This window comes from Danaus plexippus, assembly GCF_018135715.1.
Source record: "Danaus plexippus chromosome 13 unlocalized genomic scaffold, MEX_DaPlex mxdp_15, whole genome shotgun sequence".
Taxonomy (NCBI): domain Eukaryota; kingdom Metazoa; phylum Arthropoda; class Insecta; order Lepidoptera; family Nymphalidae; genus Danaus; species Danaus plexippus.
The window spans coordinates 6611164-6632124 of NW_026869849.1; the positions used below are offsets into that span (position 1 = coordinate 6611164).

The 20961-nt window shown below is 32.3% G+C and overlaps 1 protein-coding gene across 2 annotated transcripts; it reads left to right on the forward strand.

Annotated features, from left to right (window-relative positions):
• The first annotated feature begins 1507 nt into the window (after positions 1-1507).
• On the forward strand, positions 1508-14648 carry LOC116770074 (probable cytochrome P450 301a1, mitochondrial). Of its 2 annotated transcripts, none has more exons than XM_032661416.2 (10): positions 1508-1668; positions 4721-4902; positions 9115-9248; positions 11464-11558; positions 11931-12041; positions 12155-12307; positions 12658-12867; positions 12993-13140; positions 13497-13736; positions 13965-14648. In XM_032661416.2, the coding sequence occupies exons 1-10, from the start codon at positions 1637-1639 to the stop codon at positions 14280-14282; spliced, it is 1623 nt and encodes a 540-aa protein (XP_032517307.2). In that variant the 5' UTR covers positions 1508-1636; the 3' UTR covers positions 14283-14648. The 2 variants fall into 2 exon arrangements, with proteins under 2 accessions (XP_032517307.2, XP_061383658.1); XM_061527674.1 differs by having other exon boundaries at positions 13506-13736.
• Positions 14649-20961: the final 6313 nt, after the last annotated feature.

A 20961-nucleotide genomic window follows, 5' to 3' on the forward strand; every position in this document is an offset into this window, starting at 1 on the left:
TTTTCCCTGCTAGTAAAAAAAATTCATCAATACTTTGAAAATAAAACTTAGTTAATCGATTTCATTTATTTGTGTCTGTCAGCCCTCACAACGCTCTACGGGTGTACATTCTGCCTCATTTTGGTTCATAGAAAGTGTACATTTTGGGAGTGCGAACGTGACTCGAAGCATGAACATTTAAGATGTTATCGAAATGAAATACAAAAATCAATAAAATAAAATAGAATAAAAAGTACTTCGTTTGTGAATCAGATGAGCGTTAAAAATAGTTAACCTGCACTTTGACCGTTCTAGAGAAAGAAAAATAAACATCAAATTATATTAATAATTTATTATCAGAAAAAGAAGATGTTTTCATGTATCAATGGAGGTTTCATTAGCAGATTCATTTTGTGTAGGTTTTATTCAGAATGTTAACAAACCTCCTTCGTTAAATTAAAACTATTCGTTCTCGTTGATCTATTAACGAGCTAATTGACCTAACAATTTCCTTCACTAAATATCGATACGAGGGATTATACCAAAGACTACATCCCGTCGTTTAATTAAAACCGACAGTCTCAAAGTTTTTCATACGTGTCCGTATGCTTAGTACAAGGTTACGTCGTCACACTGTGTGGTATATACGAAGCGTTTGCCGTTTCTCATTCAATAATACGTTGATATAATTACAAGTCTACAAGACACCTCTCGTAACATATTATCAATTAGTATTACTCAATCTAACATTGCTTCCTTTGTCGTTAGTTTCATCTATCAGTAAATAATATGACTATTTGTGAAATAAACACCATGAAAGAGATTGGGCACGTTTCGTTATTGCAAGTTACACCTTGGAGATTAACTGAACTCATGTTAGTAATAATAATTAAACATCACTGGTCTAGTCATATTTTAACTGAGAGGTTAATTTTTTTTTTGTAATATAAAAAATCCCAGCTGCAATTTTAAATTACTTTTCTAGACGAATGAATTAAATTCCTTTATGTTAAAAAATATAAACACACGGCCCTTTGACGCAAATCTTTTAAGCATTTCTGAATATATTTTCATAAACAATTTAAAATAAAATAGGTAATCGTTTCTTATTCTTAAATTCGTTAATCAAAATAAACACAACTACATGGTTTAATTAAATCAAGGCCAGTAACAATACCATCCAAATGCATGAATAAAGAAGTATTTTGTTTCGAATTAATGTATTTATATAAGAATACAAGAATTCTCATCGATGTCTTGATGAATCTGCACTTAATTTTTCTCCCGTTACATTTATGGGAATAATGTCCTTGAAGGTAACTTCAATTATGGCTACGTTCAAAGTCCAGACATAGTGTTGACAACATATGAAAAGTTACACAACAAAATAATAAACATAACATATTAAATGACAGTTAAAATTTACATAAAAAATCTACTTTACGTTCAGATAATACATACCAAAACCTAAATACTTCGCAGCCTTGAAAGTATCGATAAATAAATCAAAACAAAACGACACAGTCGTGTAACATCACTAGATGCTCGCACGCAGTAGACGCCGCATGTACTGTGGCCGGGCCTCGCGTGTAATTACAAGTAGTGTGTGCGTCTGATATGAACTGTCCTCTGTGTTTATAAATATAAAACTGTGAAAATGTCTAAAACTGTGCTCGCTAGACAATGCTTGTGAGTTTATTTTATTTATTTTTTTAATTTTTAAAAATATTCCTTACATTGTTTATTTGTTTCTTACGTATTCCTTTTTTGAATTTTAAAAAAGAGTTTCTATATTATTTATATCCACAGTGATACGAAAACAAGTATCGTTTTCTTTTAATTGTTTACTTTAATTTTTTTATGTCAATATTAAAAAAGGAGGTAATAAACAATGTATCTAAACAAACCACAACGTACGCGATCAGTTTCTTTGACCTTAAGCCTACGTTAAATAAACACTCGAAGAACAAAAATATTAACTTGTATAAACGTAGATATTTAATCGATTTATTACTATATAGATATAATAATAAATGCAATTATGTCGTATCGATTTGTAAACTCTTTTTTAAATGAATTTACCTGTTAATTTACGTGAATTATTGCAATAAGTATAAAAAAATAAATAGAAAGATAAAATATTGTCAAATGAAAATTTTTTTTAGAAAACCTTAATAATTTTATTTAGAAACCTTTTTATATATTTATGAATGGTCATTATTGAATTTTTATTGTCTTTCATGTAGTATAATTATTTTACTATCCAGGTTCCTAAAGATGCCTCTGAGATACGCTTTTATTATTGTATTTACTTCGTACCACTAACTTAAATGGTTTCAAGATAATTTCAAATCAAGTATATCACAGACTACTTTTTTTTTATTTGTTCATTAATGTATTATATATATATATATATATTGTTTCCTAATTGTCACCTTTTATGTCCTCGTCGTACTAAGTATCTGTTTATTTTTATTCAATAAAGCAAAGAGAATATTAAAACAGAAAAATTAATTGTATCGATAAATAACAATACCGATTAAACGGTTTTTATTTGTATGCAACGTGTCTCTGTCAAAGCTATTTATTATTCCACACCAATTAATATTCATAAAAATTGCGTCGCAAATCTCGGAGGTGACGGTACTAGCACATTGTTTTTATATAGGTAAGTTTCATAATCGAGGATAAAATGTTATTTGATACGGAAATATACAGTAAAGTACCATAGACTCTGACACTAACTGCTAAAAGAATGTTTGAAATATGTTGATATTTTATATGAGATCTAACTGTTGTTTTAGCTTTTTTTACGATGGTACATTTTTTATAATTCGTTTAAGACTTTTTTATATTTATTTTTCCCAGTCTTTGTATATTTGAAAACATAAAAGATTATTATTAGAAACATGCAAAGAATTTGTCAAATTTTTATACAAAACGTAAAACCTTTTTTGCATATCTTTTTTATCAACACACAACATACCGTCGAATTGATAACTTTCCTCTAAACAGAAGTCGTTTAAGTTGAAAAAAAAATTAAACCTTATTAAATATTTTAAGCACGTCAAATGAAGAATTCAGAAGGAGTCTTAAAATAATGCACCGACATAACTGGCTGCATTCTACAGCACTCACCTTGAAATGCAACAACAATAACACGAACCTTATTATAATAACGATTGAGTTCAATATCAAACACGACTTCTGTGGGAATGATCCCAAAAAAAAAAACAAAAAATTCACCCATATACGTAGCATTGGCGACGTACGAAAATATAGTTGCTTATTTAACGGCGTATCATGTGTTAAATGCCGTCTCACAATTGACATTCCATTTCATATTACAACTAGTGCTAGCTCATGGCTTCGCTTGTCTTTAAAAATTTTGTAGAAACCTCCACAGGTGGTTTAATATAGCTCAAATATATGAAAATAAAAATTATGATAGTATAATGCTTCATATTCATATTTTGTCTGTGTAATACTCGTTGGTAATGAAAATAAGACTGTTTGTTTCAAATTTTTTATCGTTTTCTGTTTTTAAAGCGTGAAACAACAATCTTTTTAAGATAAAAATTCTATTAAAATTCTCCCACAACAAAGATAACCACGGAGAAGCAGTATGATCAGCCCAAGTTAGACACGTCACACTATAGACGGAGCGTTTCTTGTTTCATTCAATAAACTAATTTTTACTTCGTCAAAGCCAATACGGCTAACAGCAATAGTCAAATCGAAAGAAAACCTAGAATGTGGAAAGATTAAATAAAAAACTATTAACGCTCCGTGTGTAGTGTGATTGGTATAAACTTAGAGTAAGCATAGATATTTATTAGATTTTTTTTATATATACTAAGACTTAAACTTAATGTAATATATATATATTTAACTTATAAGCACAAGATCATAATACGACATCCATAAACAGATATAAAATTCTTATTTAATAATTACTGTATTTAATCTTTATATAAAAAGTAATATTTTATAGGGCTTCAAAAAAAATCTTTTAATATAGATTGAAATTCCTTCAATTTAAGTATTAGTCACTAATTTTCCTTGCAACATATTTGTTCTATAGATATCTTGGGATAATACAAAATCCAGCTTGTATCAAAACTGTTTACTCAAGCAAAATTTAATGTGGACCCTTCCGAGCAGATACATAAAAATACAACAGAGAGGCTTCGATATAAGACTGCGGAATTTGTTAATTCAGCTTACAAGCTAGTTTCTTTTATACCCCCTTAAGGAAAAACTAATGTTATCATCACTTAAACCTATATATATATATATGCTATGTCAATGACTCAGTAACTGAAACTTAATCAGTCAAATTTAAATCACAAATGGACAAAATTCATATTAAGTTGTATTATAACAATTACATTGCCCACGCACATTAAAGAGTTAACAATACTGTTTTAACAAGTCCTTTATTGTGGTCAGTTTTATAGTTATAATTGGAATAAGAGATGTTTATCTCGTGACTGTATATGCGCAGTAACTTCTACCGGTCTTCGAGATAGTTCGCATGAATCATACTATAACTCTAATAAGTTGTTTGTATCGTATACAAACTTTTTACAGCAAACCTTAAAATAAATATTTATAATCTGTGTCCAAAAATTTTTATCTATGATAATAATGAATATGATTCTATCCATTTAAATTTCGAATTAGTTTTGAAACCCTGATATAAAAGTTGAATAATATTAACGATGACATAACTTTACAGTTTCTCTCGTCCGAGACGACAGTTTTCAACGTCGTCTGTTAAAAGGACGTCGACATCGCCACAGCGTTACAACATGTCTGAACCCGCTGTGAGATCTGGAAATGTCAAAAAGTTCTCAGACATACCAGGACCTTTGGCTCTTCCCATCATGAGACATCACGCCCACGTTCTGCCGAGGATCGGTGAGTGTATCTTCAAACAACGTATACATCAACGACTCCGATAGATTCCACGACGTCGAATTTGTCCCAAGACCAGTTATTTTTCGTCCTCATAAAGCCACATAGGATATGAAAGCCGCTTCCCCTTAACTTCTTTTTAACTTATAAACTGTGAGATAATTAATTGTGTTCAATACAAAATATAATGTAAATCGCAATCAGAAGCTCATATAACATAACACATCAGTTATTATTATTATTAAAATATACCAAGAATAATAGAAGCAAATGCTTTAAAACCGTCCGACTTCCAAAACACACACGACATATACTTTTACTTTCAAATAATGCTAAATAATATTTATATCTAATGGAGAAAGTTACTCGAATAGCGGTAAAGCCGGTTAGCACTTCCTCTGTCTGGGTCCAGGCCTGTTATTGTGCTATAAATATCAATAAAATTACTCCCTTCCAGTAACAGGACGGTGTCATGCAATCTAATATTATCAAGCGAAGATTTCTCAGTGTATTTCATACACCAAGATATTGTTTTATATCTTCAGAAAGTATATTGAATATTATGCAAATGTTTACCAGAAAACATTTACATAAAATCAATAATTAATTGCGATATAGTTCCATCAATTAATCTTTGGTAACTAATGTGTTTAATTATAGAACCATGTTCTACTATCTGTAAGACAGCACAGTTATTATTTAAAATTAACACAATTAATTCTCTATATATACGTATATATTTACCTATGTATGTGTGTGTGTGTGCGGCTTAGAATCCTGCTTCAGTACAATTTGAGTCTCCAAGCACAGACTGGTTACATTCCGATTCAATATTGCATCTCTATTCAATATACAAATCTGAATATCGAAATGGATAAAAGATGAGCGTAACTGTACTGTAACATAAGACACAGATTTTATTGTATTTCATATAAATAATTTGATTAAAATACATTTCTAGAGCCAACTTTGTATAAACGTTCGTAACAGACGCCGCGAGGTTTTATCAGCGCCATGTTCGTTACAAGATAAAACCATCGCAACCCTTTTTGTGAAATCTGAGAGCATAAAAGCAATTTTGTTAATCCAAAGTGTTGGTTTATACAAACTTTTAATCTGTTTCTGCTTGCCGTTTACATAAAAGGTGTTCAAGTTTCAAACTTCACAGCTGTATAAAGCGTTTTCAATATATTTTTTAATTTAACGAAATATATTATTTTCTGTTGAATAAAAACGTGGTTCCCATTACTCATTGAAACCGCTCGGAGCGGATGGAAGCGTTTATATTAACTGAGCACATGAACACTCAATTGTGGAGATCGGACAAAGCAAATATTATTACAGTTAAAAATCATATATATATTATATACTCCTGTTTTCCTTTACCTTAACAGATATACCTTTGTAATCGTCTCGCATTATCTCGAATCTGAAATATCCAGTGCTTGTATATAACTTTATTTTATATAACTTTATTTTTGCTTGTATATAACTTTAAGTTCAGACGATACGTAACCTAAATCACTTCTAGATCTTGACGGATCGCACATCGAACTCAACAATGGATAAGTTTTATTTATTATAAACATTTGTCAGCCAAAGCGAGCCGTTCGGAGGTCCGGACGATATTGATTGTTGCAATATTTTCACCCAACTCCATATATCTTTGTGTTATTTATAAAATTCTATTAGAATGTTACAATTAAATTTTACAGAAGCTACCTTTATGCGGGTTACTTTAACCTGTTATAGGTAATTCTATGCAATTATTCAATATAAGAGAGACATTACATTATTTTAATGATTTGTTGAATTTTTATGGCTCTTATTAGATGTTACTATGTTTTATACAGTGACAGTTTTAATTATATTTCTTTTTAATTTAATTATCATTTTTCATTTCGACATGATTTGTGATATAAAAACTCTATAAATTGCAATTTGCAGTGGTTTTTGCCAGTCACAAAGTCGCAATGAAAGTATTGAAAATAATAAAAAGCTTCCGAGTGATTTGACTCGTTTTGTAGAAAAATATACTAATAGCACTTATTCCTAATAAAAATATTTATTAAACGTATTCAATGCTTGTATTTATATAATCTACGTAATACATGCACTGTGACACAATTCTATCATTGCATTTTCACGTGCAAAACCTGAACAATATGAAAAATAACTTAAAAAGTGCTACAATATCATGTACATACACAATAGTCTCATTACACACAATAGTAATTATGTGTATTATATTGTCGCAACAAAAGATCATTATTTAATATATCACGTATTGTGAGAACTAAATAGTTTAAAAGAAATATGGATGTAATTTATGTTACATGCATATATTTGATAACAATGTTTTCGATCATTGTATATATTTACTAAGAATCACTACAGAGTTAATATGAATGCATAGTATTTATTTATAGTTTCAATTGCTTTGTAACGTCTGTAATGAATAATGATTAAACGACTGTTCAAAATGTACGAGCGATTATGCTTCCATTGTTTGTTCCATGAAAATTTGTATAAGGATTAATTTATTTATTTGTTTGATACACAGACAAAGTTAGTGTCTTAGGAATCATATATTAGATTAAACTACTATAGGAACTACTTAAAATAATAAGTAACACTACTTAAATAGACGCAATAACGATGTTGAAGCTATCGTCATATATCATTCATTAATATCAAGTCCTCGACAAATAAATGAGACCTTATTAATACTTACGAGTTTGTCTATCGGTTTTAAAAATAATTCCGATTTAGAAACACCTTCATTTTTGCGAAAATTGTTAATTTAACCACGTTTAAATCCTCCGAAGTAACCTCACACTGTTCCTGCGAACACAAAGAAAAATATTTACCAAGTTTGATATATATAGAAGTCGTGGTGGCCTGGAGGTTAAAGGCCCGCCTCTCATACGTAAGGGCGCGGGTTCGAAACCTGGCAAGTACCAATGTGATCTTTTCCGAATCATATGTACTTTCTAAGAGTATTTAGACACCACTGACGGAGGGTGAAGGAAAACATCGTGAGGAAACCTGGTCTTATAAATTCAAATTATAAGATTGAAATCACCAACTCCACTCCAACACCAAGTGATTAATGCTCTAACCTTCTCCATGTGAGAAGAGGCCTTTGCTCAGCAGTGGGCTCCGATAGGCTGATGATGATGATGATATATTTATCGCCTTTATCACTTTAGCAATCTTTACTTTAAATAACTTTCAGACAGATACATAGTAACATAAAATCTACAAGTACAAGATCATTGATTAATTCAAAACGTTTTAGATATATTGAAAATATTAATAATAAAGCGAAGCATCTATTTTAACATTGGTCAAAGGTGCATTACATCATTGAACTAATGTGCTGACACGCTTACTCTACTGGACTGTTGTTAATCAAATATACACAAGAACTGCCGCAATAAAACGAGCTTTTAAACGAGATAACCGCATCGTAATCCTTTAAAAGCTACGATGCCACAGACATACATACATTGACGTCAAACTTATAACACAATTCCTATTAGGGGAGTTAAAAATAAACCAAAGTGACCATAAAAATTATAATTTATATTTTTAATATATATGTATATATAAATTAAATTAGAGTATATTTGTGTTTACGAATAACTATTTTTTCTCTAGTATAAGGAAGGATACAATAACTTTTGTTTTGATATACTTAAGAGTCACTTACAAGTTGATCGGAAGAACTTCTAATGCGAGTTTCAAAAAATTGTACGATTGATCTTTGAAAATGTAAAAGTGAACTTTGTAGAAGATTCTTTAAGAGTATAATAAAAATTAAGATCGTATAAAATATAATTCAATGACTATGAATATAACTATTGTTCCAGACGTCAAATACAATGGAGAAATAAAATTAATTACTTTTCATGAAATGGGTATTCTATACTAGATGTATTTAAGTATTCAGTAACACTTTAACGCCAATGTCTACAAAGCAATACTGACACAGAACAACTATTCAAATCTTGAAGAGATGAAACCTCTCAGCATTCCCTCTTTGCGGGTGCCGGATCCATCCCGTTGCAGAGAGAGGAGCTTCAACAGTGCCTGGGACTTGCGACCCAGGTGTAGGTTTAAGGGGACGCTATCTATCGCGCGTTAAACGCTCACCTCCACTATCCAATAATATTATAACAGGAAATGTATCTAAAGGCTATATTTCTCCAGGGTGTTTCCATCACACCGTTGGCCTGGGTCTGCTGGAAGGTCTGCAACAGCGCTACGGGGACCTCGTCCGTTTCGCCAAAGCAACTCGCTCTCGACCCGTACTATACGTCTTCGATCCCGAACTCATGAAAGAGGTAAATCGCTTTCTATTTTTTTGCTAACACTACTTAAAATGGAATAAACTAAGTCATAATTTACGATTATTATAAACTAATCTTGAATAAAAAACGCTATTGTAATGATATTATAAAGAAACAAAATAAATTTAATCAAATTTATAAGTCTCCTTTGAATCTCACACTCAATATTATTACAGAATATAAATTTCGTAACTAACTATGTATAAAAAAACAAAATATTTAGAGTGGAAATATAAATAGTATTCAATGTGAAAGTTGTTCAAATTCGCAATTCGCAAAACGATGTCAAACAAACATGTCCCAGTCGTCGTGTGTGATAGAAATGTTAGTGTCTGCACTGATCGGTGACGCTGGCGAGGTCATAGACATTATTTGAGGACACATACGCTAATCATTCTCTCATTGATATATATAAACGTAAAAAATTTCACAATTGAAACATGTTCTAAAAGAAATAATATTTCTAAGGTTAGGTTTTAGGTTAAGTTATTGAAATTAAAAACTATTTGATTTATATTCTAAGATGTGTTTCTCTAAAAGACATCAAAAGTGACTTTTTCAATCGGATGTATTGAAATTACAAATACATATATGTTGAAATTTGTCCATTGTGACACATTGTGAGACGAAACTTCTTAACATTCAGTGGATTCACCTTGCGGGTGCGGGTCCATAGCGTTGAAGGGAGGGGAGCTTCAACAGTGCCTGAGACTTGCGACCCGGGCGTAGGTTTAAGAAACCCTTATGTAACGCGCGTTAATCTGTCACCTCCACCGTCCAAGCTCCTCTCTCAAGCTAGCAATAGATTAAAAAAAAAACTCTTATGGCTAGAATCGTGTCACAAGTTATAAAACTAGCCTCCTCATTACAATCAATTATTGATCTAAATATATAAGCAAAACCACAACACCTATTGATTACAACTTCTCATACAATACATGCAAGCATCTCATCAACATGTCTGTTTGCTGTTATAATCTGTGATATTTATACGATACAAAATAGGTACAAGCGAAGACAATGCATCAAAATTGTTTAGTTTTAAATTAAGGCACAGAAAATATTTAAGCTGAACTTTTGTTCTCCTGTTACAAAATTAACATTAAAATTTGTTTTTTAAAAGTCAATTGTTCCAATGATATGTTGGTATATAAATATATTTTTATTAACTGTTGAAGATATGGAAACATTCAGAATCACCCCATTGTTCTGGCTCACCCCGCTTAGACGTGATAATTTAAATCCGACTTCAAGAAATCTATCAATGACATATGCAATTATGACTATAGCCATACTTTCCTGTATTCCCAGAACTTATTTATAAACCCTGTCAACTACTAGTGTTAGTCGAATATATTCTCTATTTGCATAACATTTAGATACAAATTTCTACTAACATATACATAGATATAAACAAATATATAATATTGTAAACATACAGTTATCTTTAGCGCTGACGCAGATTCGTTAAATGTCAATAAAGATTCGAGTTTTACATAATAACAATAATAACTCGTTTCGCAAGAAAGAATTTAAATCCGTACGAGACGATATTAATCATATTGCCTGGATAACATTTAATTATACGAGATTTTCACTAAAGCTGTTTATGTATTTGTGGGAAAACTTGAAATCTAGACAAAAAACAAAACGGAATATCTCTTTATTTTAAAGATATTTATAAAAAAAAACCACATCATAATTGTTTGAATTGTTGTCTAGAAAACGAGGAATTACTTGTACTAAAAATATTAAACCGATTTTTAAAAAATACGGTCATTTAAGTAACACATATCATATAAATTAAATTAAAATAAAAAAAAATCCTTCATTAACTGCTCAGGATATTTATTTTATATGAGATATAAAAATAGGTCTGAAATAATAAACGTTTATCTTAAACGACACGACACGAAACAAACCGGCACAATTTTTTCGCAACACTTATCTAGTGAACTTTAACTTGTACGCAGCGTGTTTAGATAAATGTAAACACGAATAGTATGGAACGAGATAAATTTTTCTCACTTATTATTTATATAAGCGACCTTGATAATAATTTTTGTAATTTACGCACGAGGGAAAAAACAATTATTACAAATAACAAAAGAATAATCTTTCATAAAAAAAAGTAATACACGAAACTGTCAGAAGTAAACTAAATTGATTTGCGTTTGTTGACACATGGCAATGTATATTTTTATTGTAGGTGTATGATAGTAACATGACGGTATCGCCACAGTGGAGTCAGTCACCTCTCAACGAACACAGGAAGAACGCTGACACGAAATGCCCGATGCAGAGGTAATGTATAAACCTTTTCAACGTCACAATTAGTACACACTGATGGTTCTGTTTTGTATTACACCTACATTAATTTCTATGAAGATGTAAATGTAAACAAGTTGGTACACGAAGTAACAGCCTAATAAATATCGTTAAATATCAAAAATTGTTTCAGTTAATTAGTTATCAAATCTGATATACAACAACCAACTACACAATACGGATTTCAATTCTGAATCATTGCACATAAAGTAAAACATCTTCAGGTAGAACTATCCACTTAAACTTTGAACTCCAGACCAGTCGTTGGACTTAGTGCTATTAAGACGATAAACTTTATGCTTACTAGTAAATAATAACAAAACATCTGGTCGTTATATTGAATTACAGCGACGAAAGTAAAGCTGTATGGACGGCGCTGCGGACGCTGTTACAGGATGACTCGTTCCTTAGAAACTTTGATAAGGCCTTCGATGACATAGCTGTCGACGTTACACGGAGGTACGACGTCATAACGGAAACATAACTTATGTGACATTTCAGTGCGTTTAAAAACGGTTTTAATAATAATCAATAGTTAAATATAATACATAAGCTGTTAAAACTTTTGATAGACTGGAAGGTCTGAGACACGCAGGGAACGCGCTCAACGAAGAACTACAAACAGAAATTTACCGCTGGGCGATAGAGATCATCGGCGTCTTGATTTTTGGGATGCGGTTGGGATGTCTGGATGGAAATGTTCATGTGCCCACAGAAGAGAACAGGTAAACACTGTACACAAATATACAGCGATATAAGTCAACAGCGATTTATACGTATAAGGGTGTCATTGCTCCCCGGGGCGTAGTTTAAAACCGATTAGTCGTGAACACCCCACGTTATTAATAACCGAAACTTTAAAAACGACCGGTTCCTTAGAGATTTATCAAGTCCATATTAAAAACTTGGCTCATTTATAACAAGATCTGTCAAACTTGCAGAGTTAGAGGTATGAGATATTATTCTTAGGACCGTTAAATACTTTCAAGTTTATTAGAGAATTGCTTAACTGTGTTTATTCTGCGGATACAGTTTATAAAGATTACAGTTTTTATAATGAAAAACAATCACTCAGGAATCCAGAGAAGACTTCAATGGACGATCACATCAAATATCTCTGTTCGCTTACAAAAAAAAGCGAACGAGATCTGTCTCCGGCCGAGAGGTTCGTGCGGTGCTCTCTAGACGTCGCCAACGAAAACTATTTGGTGCGAAGCGAAGATACTCTGAGACAGGAGTCAGAGACGTTCAACGAGGCCTTGAAGACCTTCGACAAACATTACAGGTGATGAGGCAACGGGAGTCGAACCCACAATGTCGATCGGAAAAAACATCACCTCGAGTTTTGATTAATTTGATGAATAATATTTTTTAAATAATTGTATGTCTAACGATTGGATATATTTTCAGCCTCACAGACCACTTTCTGGTTCGAGCGTTAGAGAACCTCAATAATGAGGAACTCAAAGCCGAACAAGTGCTTTTAAACAAACTGCGTCCGTTGGAGAGGCGAATATTGCCACTCGCTGCAGACGCGTTCCTGGCTGGCGTTGATCCAGTAAGTGCATCTCACCAATACGCTCGGCACTTCACACTCAATTCACTATAAAATAACGAATACACTGCTGTAACATTGATTGATTTACAATCTATAGGTTAAGAATACGTCTTCGTATCAATTAGGATATTGGTTAAGATTCCATGGACACGCTAAAAGATTACACATGTGTATATAAACCAAGAATTTACGTGTTTCGATATCTTATATATCGTTGATTCGTGATCGAGAACAGTTTTTGCACAGACAACTAATGAAAGGAATTAAAAAAAATAAGAAAATATAATTGATTCTCTTCACAACGAACGAATAGTTTTAAAATAACAAACTGTCTCATATCCGATTGATTGTCCCAGTTGGCGCAGACGGCGATCAGCATGCTGTACGAGCTGTCGCTGCACGCCGCCCGCCAGCAGCGCGTGCACGACGAGGCGGGCTGGGCGCGCGCGGTCCGCGGCGAGGGGCTGGCGGCGCCGGACATGCCGTACGCGGCGGCCTGCGTCCGGGAGGCGCTCAGGCTGTACCCGGCCACGGGGGGGGTCGTGAGGCGCAGCGTCGGCGAGCTGAGCGTCGCCGGGTACGAGGTGCCCGAAGGGGTGAGTCGGCGGTTGGATTGTTATAACGACTAGCGTGACGGAAGGCTGACTGATTTTGTTGTATTTATACTTAATATACTTGAAAGATTAAATTATAGATTTTGGAAACGACATAAGTTATTGAATAATGCGACAAGTATTCCAAATAGAAAAATAATAAGAAAAAAAAAATAAGTACCTTCACTTTACTCGTGAACTAATAATAGATATAAATAAATATTATTCAAGGTGGACATAGTGCTCGCTCATGGGGTTTCAAGTAAATTAGAGAAGGAATGGGGAAGAGCGAAGTCGTTTATACCGGAGCGCTGGCACAGCGACGGCTGGCGGCCGCTGAACGCGTCCCGGGCTCATCGCTGCGCCTCCATGCCGTTCGGCCAGACCTGCCCGGCGGCTGGAGTCGTGAACAAAATGCTCTCGAGCCTCGCGATACGAGTCCTGGACACATACAGGATCGAGTGGCACGGCGCGGCGCCGCGCGTCACCGCGGCCGGCGTCAACAAGATACAGCGGCCATACTACTTCGTGCTGCAGAACGCCGGGTGAGTGCAGCCTCCGCCGCCGGCGCCGGTCGTGACGCGACCGCTTGTGTTGTGATGTATTCTCCGAACGTCTGTGATGGAACCAGATGATGTGCGTTTAGTATTATTAAAGTTATATTTTTAATGTTTATGATTATATCGTTGTTAGTTGTTTAAGATAATTAAATGTTTAGGAGCGGAAGTATTAAGAATTTTAAATCATTACATAAATAAAAAGTACCGATAGATATCTGTTTTATATACCCCCTGATTATGATTTTTATGATAATTTATAAGAAACAATCATAATAATCTCGTAGACTAAGAACATTTTTATAATTTTTTTGTATTGTGTTAAGAGATTTTATAACTGAATAAACATTTTTAAATGCGCTAGAGTTTTATTGAACCTCGCGAAACTGGGTCAGATGAGTTTCCGTTCGAGGAAATGTGACTTGGAGAGTTGAAAGAAAAATAAAAACATCGCGATGATGAAGTAGACGGAGAAATATGAGGAGAGAGGAGGGTTCATCGAGAACAGGGTCGGAGACGTTGCACTAGACAGGAACAATATTTGATAGGACAAAAGTTTTAAAATTCGATTGACATTTTAAGTTATACAAGAACCGGAAGATATCATCACTTAAGTATAAACAAACACTAATATTGCGTTTGTATTCGATAATAATTTTAATAAAAATACATTTGTCGCTGACTATGCAATATGACATATGGGTGATGCGATCTGAAAGGACTATTAAATGATTTTTCAAAAAGACTATTCTGATAATATAAATTATCGTATCCGAATTTATTTAAGAAAATTTACATTATTAATTTTTTTTTTCAAATATATGAATTGTATTTGGTGCAATACCAACATTACAGGTCATTGAACTCATAGCGATGTGGAATTTTGTTAATAAAATGAAGCCAAGTTTAACAGAACCGCCAATTCACTTCGTTGTTCGGGCTTCTTCCAATAACATGATATTCTAATTAAGAAATAACAAAGGCAATGATCAATTAATGCTAACTCACACGTCTTTAGGCTTCAATAATTGGAAAGGAACGAAAAACCATTTTCAAAACCAACTTGCTAACAAAAGTATGGTTTACGGATTCACTGTTTATATATACGGAGCTGCGCTGTTTGTTATAATTATAAAACAGATATGTTTATTAAATTTTAAATGTTCCGTTTAAACTATGTAATATAATGAAGAGCGGGGAGACGCTCGTGAACGGCGGAAGAGGTCGTAAAACTTAATGACATGGAAATAATCTTCATGGTAACATCACTCGTAATCCTGTTTATGAAATAGCACTTCTGAAAATATTCAATTCTTTATACCATGAGTATATAAAATATTTTAAATATTATTGCTTTTTCTTTAGGTGACTAACTTAAAAACAATTTCACCTCAACACGTCTTCACTGGTCGAATGAAACGTAAAACTATTTTGTATTAAAAAAATATATGTTTTAATCTGAACACGAAAACACACGGACTGTTCCGTTTAAATTATTATTTTACTAACATATATAGATATTGTTGTATTGAATTGTTTCAGAATTAAATCGCAGTTGCTATAAAATCGATCAAGAATAGATTTGTATAAGAATATCTTAAAGTCATGAAGAAAAATTAGAATTTTACTTAAACAATTATGACGAATAAAAAGAGTTATTATCCCTCAATCGATTTTAGTGGTTTCTAATTGCATTTTGTGTTTCATTGTAGTTGAATTTATTATCACAGTTAACCTTATTTAAGATTGTACCGAGTTTTACGACTTACTTTGAATTTCATTACGAAATGCACCGTAAACATATAACTAATGGCAAACATTTCTTTATAAACAGCAGTCATTTTGTAATGGAAGCGCAGTTATAAAATTCTATTATAACCTTGTATTAAATAAGTATTGAGATGGGTTCATTGATCATTCATGTCATATAGTTTTGTTCGATTTATCAATAGCAATTTAGCTGTCAATGGAATTGTCCTTTGCAAATATGTTTTTAGTTTGAAGGAACAATTAAGATTAATACTAAATTGTATATAAACGAAATGTTATTTAGATTTTTTTTGTAAAAGGAGATCCTAACATGTAAAAAACTAGACTAACTAACTATACAATAAATGTTCCATTAAGAAAAATTAAACCCTTTCAAATATATATAAATATATATATATATATATTTATATATATTTACTGCTAATATTAAGTGCTAATTAAACTGCGTGTTTGTTAATACTGAATTTTAAGAAAGGAAAGGTAGTAAATATATGTATTTTTAAATTAAACCGTAACAGCATTCAATTCTTATTATTTTTACATATAATTTTACTTGGCAAACATTTTATATAAGTGCATTTAGCGTAGAATTACAAGAAGAATATTTCAGTTCACCCGAGCCCTTCAAAGAATGCTCGTTACATTTTATTTTCCGAACCATCTTGTGCCTAAATGAAAAGAAAATGTGCAAGAAGATTTGGACAAAGGAATTTTAATAAAATTAAATCGTCAATTTCTTTCAATATTCAAGACATCGGGATAAAAACCTCATTTCATTTCAATTTGCATAACAAGTGATGCTTTAGTACTTTATTGTGATTAAGTATGAAGCCAGTATGGGTCATCGACATCTTTTAGAGTGTTATATATAAGTATAAAAGAAAATAAATATATATATATATATATACGTATAAACTAGTTAATAACACCAATAGCCGAACGAATTTTGGTTCATCGTCCGGTCTCACTCACCTTTCTTTATTTCCCAAGGGCTACAACCAACACCTGTGCCCTCGCCGTTTTATGCTTTGTCTAACTAAACACACATAATTCCCAGTGTTTTATTCGCCGATTTTGGTTGTGTCATAATCTACATAGGGATACGACCGATAACTCGAGACTTGTGAGTTACATCTGAAAATTCGTAGTAGGGGAATTGAATGAATACAATACTTTACAAGCTTCAATGGTTCGTTGAAATGAGGTTTCTTGGAAGATGGAAATCTCTAAAGTGTAAATTTAAAATGTTAGAAGAAAATTTTTAACTGAAATATAAATATTTAAGAGATGAGTTCGTATCTTTTAACTCAGACTTGTTTCTGTTAGATTTTTGTTCGTTATTGCATGGAAATTGGAATAAATTATAAAAATTTTAATGTTATCCTATTTTAATGTTACTATATGAAAACCTAACTGTTTTTTTTTTACAGTTATATAGGTATTATATGTTTCCGTAAAAATTATAACCTTCAATGATTCGACAAGTAAGATTGCTATGACTTACGTAGATTAAGTTTTTCGAAATAAAAACACCTTTAGTTATGAGTAATCGATCTATTATGTTGGATTCTTTATTTTTCTATATAATACGGAAATATTTCTTTAAAAAATAGGATGACAATGAACGTTCTCCTCACACAATAATAGGAGTAAAATGTATGATAGAGTCAATTTGCAATTTGTGTCTCGAATACAGAATAATATCTGCACGTAGGCACTTTATATTCACGCTTCCTTCACGTCCTCTAGAGGGCAATTCACGCCATGTTGGCTGACAATATATATAGTTACTGGAAATTCCTGATAGCTTAAAGAAAGATAAGTTGAAATGTGTTTTTAAGATGGTTACGTAAATATTTTGTTTAGATAAAATGTTTGATAATTCAACTAGATTTTCGTGGACATAAAATCGAAAAAACTATCTGTGAATAATAATAAATCTGTTTTGATATGTTGAAGGTATTTCATTCGCATGAGGTTCAGGGAGAACGTACAACTAGAGGTTAGATCGGGGGCCCTTCCGTACCCCGAGCCAGCGACACACTAAACTCGACTCTCCAATTAGACCACGCACAATTGTTTTTGACAAGGTGTTATGGAGCCCTAAGCATCCTTCAATCCTTTCCATTACTTCAAGGGCGACAACGCATCCGCAACATCCCTAACGTTGCAGATGTCCATGGGCGTCGGTAACTACCTCCCATCAGGTAGGCCATCTGCTCGTTTGCCATTTTCAACATAAAAAAATATCATAATTTTGACATATTATTACTATTTATTTCTCACAGTCTTCATGTCGATATATCGATATATAATAACCTGCTTTAGATTGTCTCTTGATTCTTTGTTACATAGAACATATATTAAAATTTTAAGTACCTACATATGTATATACATGTAGGTACTTAAAATTTAAATATAATAGCAGAGACATGGAGAGACATGGAGACATGGAACTGAATGTTTTACTTTGGATTGTCCAATTTAATCTAAATACTTGTTATATCGTGTGACGTTAACAAAAAAAAGGTATTTTAGAGAAAAATAGAAACAGGTGCTTGCATATTATGCTTTATTTGTGCACTCGCTATTTAAAATTGATATGACAGAAATCATTCAGGGTTGACTAGCAAGCAACGATCTACATTAAAAAATTTATGGTGTCGAATGCCGCCGTCTCCCGACTTTTCTTTACCAAAATCGAGGGTACCTACTGTGTAGTGTGTTATCAACAAGATAAGGCGCAGCAATTCGCTTAGCAATAAATTTACGAAAGCTCAAAGTACTTCGATATCAGATTCAAGATTGAATTACAAAAACACGTTTTAATTAGTCTGGATTCTTGGAGATCTCACGTCATGTCTCACATTGTTGCACAGATTAAAAACGGAAAGGATTAAACGAGCACAGTTCCGTGGCAAATTATTTTGAAAGCCCATTGATCTAATTTAGATTGCAAGCGTCTTTCAGTGGAAACGAACTGTGCGTCAAAATTAAAGTTTTTGTGCCATCAAGTCTGTTCAATATAGCATGTATTAATGTGTTTATGTCCTCAAGTAGCAAGTTAAGCTCACCAAATATGATATTCTATGATGACTGACGCATTTTGTTTGGGCCCTATCAAAATATGCTACACCTATCTACTTATAATTAATCCGAAATTTCAGAGGCTTACTTAATATACTTACATATAATGATCAGAATAAGCAAAAGGTGTTCTTATATGAACTGTTAGCCTTTGGGTGATAGTTTATTGAACTGGTATAATTTAGATCTTGCGCCTTCCATCAATCACAAAAAAGAAAACAAATCAATTTTTTTCTCTACTTCACTGCCAAATTCCATACATTTTAAGAAGCCTTATATTTACATGTACTTTCTTTATAAGGACTAAGTATTTATTTTTTCGAACTAAACCTGATAAAGCGTTTGAAGTTAGTATTTTTCAATTAAAGGCCTCGTATCTGTTTACTGAAACGACTACTCACAAAAAAGAGCTTGCGAAATGACTTCATTATTTCGAATAAATTTGGAATAATAATAATATATTATTATTATTGATGTAAGCAAAATAAAAAAAACTCTATATTGCAAAAAAAATGTTTATTCTTTCTGTAGACCAGGACTGAAAGTAGTAAAAGTTTACGAAGATACTATTAATACCAGTAAGTGTTGCCAAAATCAACAAAGTTTCGTAAGGGTTTGTTCTTAACGAAATCATATATTCGAGGAGGTCTCATTTGTTTTTTCAATTATACTTAATTAAATTTTTACGTGTTGTATCCCACATGTAAGTTGTATAGAAAGATTCAATGTATTTATTTATTTATTTATAACGTATACCTAAGTATTGTAGGTATACATTTAGTAATGGAGTGTTTTTCATATAACTATATCGAATATGCACAGTTAATCTTATTATAAATAAATACACTTTATAGTCCCACTGAGTTTTCGCTTTCGACTACTGTAGCCCAAAATATTTTGCCGTCAGAGACAACTGTAATAATTTTTCACACTATAGATATAACATAATATTGCAAGCATTTATTTAAACATGTACTAAAATTACTAAATCTATGGCTGATATATATATATATATACCCGCGACTCTGTCTGCGTAAGAAAAATAATAAGAAACTATGACAAAACTTTAAAGCCCCGTATGCGCCCTGCCTCCCTAAGTTACTTTTTATTACATCAGCTACCTGCCAATAGGTCCCGTTAAACACGGTTCAGCCATTTTAGATATTAGCCGAAACAAACATACACTCGTATTGTGTTTACATATATAAAAAAAAATAGGGGTTGTATGTATTGTTTTAATGCCACATTATAAAAAAATAAAAACATAAAAATTCGTTCAAAAATTAAAAAAAGTTTAATGGTGAACAACCCTTATCACTAAGGGGTATGAAAAATAGACGTTGGCCGATTCTCAGACCTAAACATGCTCACAAAATTTCATGACAATCGGTCAAGCCGTTTCGGAGGAGTACGGGAACGAAGAACATTGTGACACGAGAATTTTATATATATATAAATTCGTAGAAAAGAGGTTTTCTTAGAGATTGGCAAAAGATTATATTTTGATATAATTCCCATATTTTACGGGAGCGTCGGGCATCGTATGTATTTATATAGATAAAATCAATTTAATAAATTATTAATGATTTGAAAGTATCAAAATTAGATTTAACTACATGTCGAATTTGTAAAAGTTTATACCGAAAACGTTGACGGCGGCACAATATTCCACAAGGCCAGTATGGATGAACACAGGACAGAAAAAAAAATGAGATTTTTGACATTAAAGGCGTCCTATAACATTTCACATTATCTTTTCGCTGGTTGCGAAAAAAAATCACTATCGTCCCAGAAAGTTTGAGATAGTTTTTTAA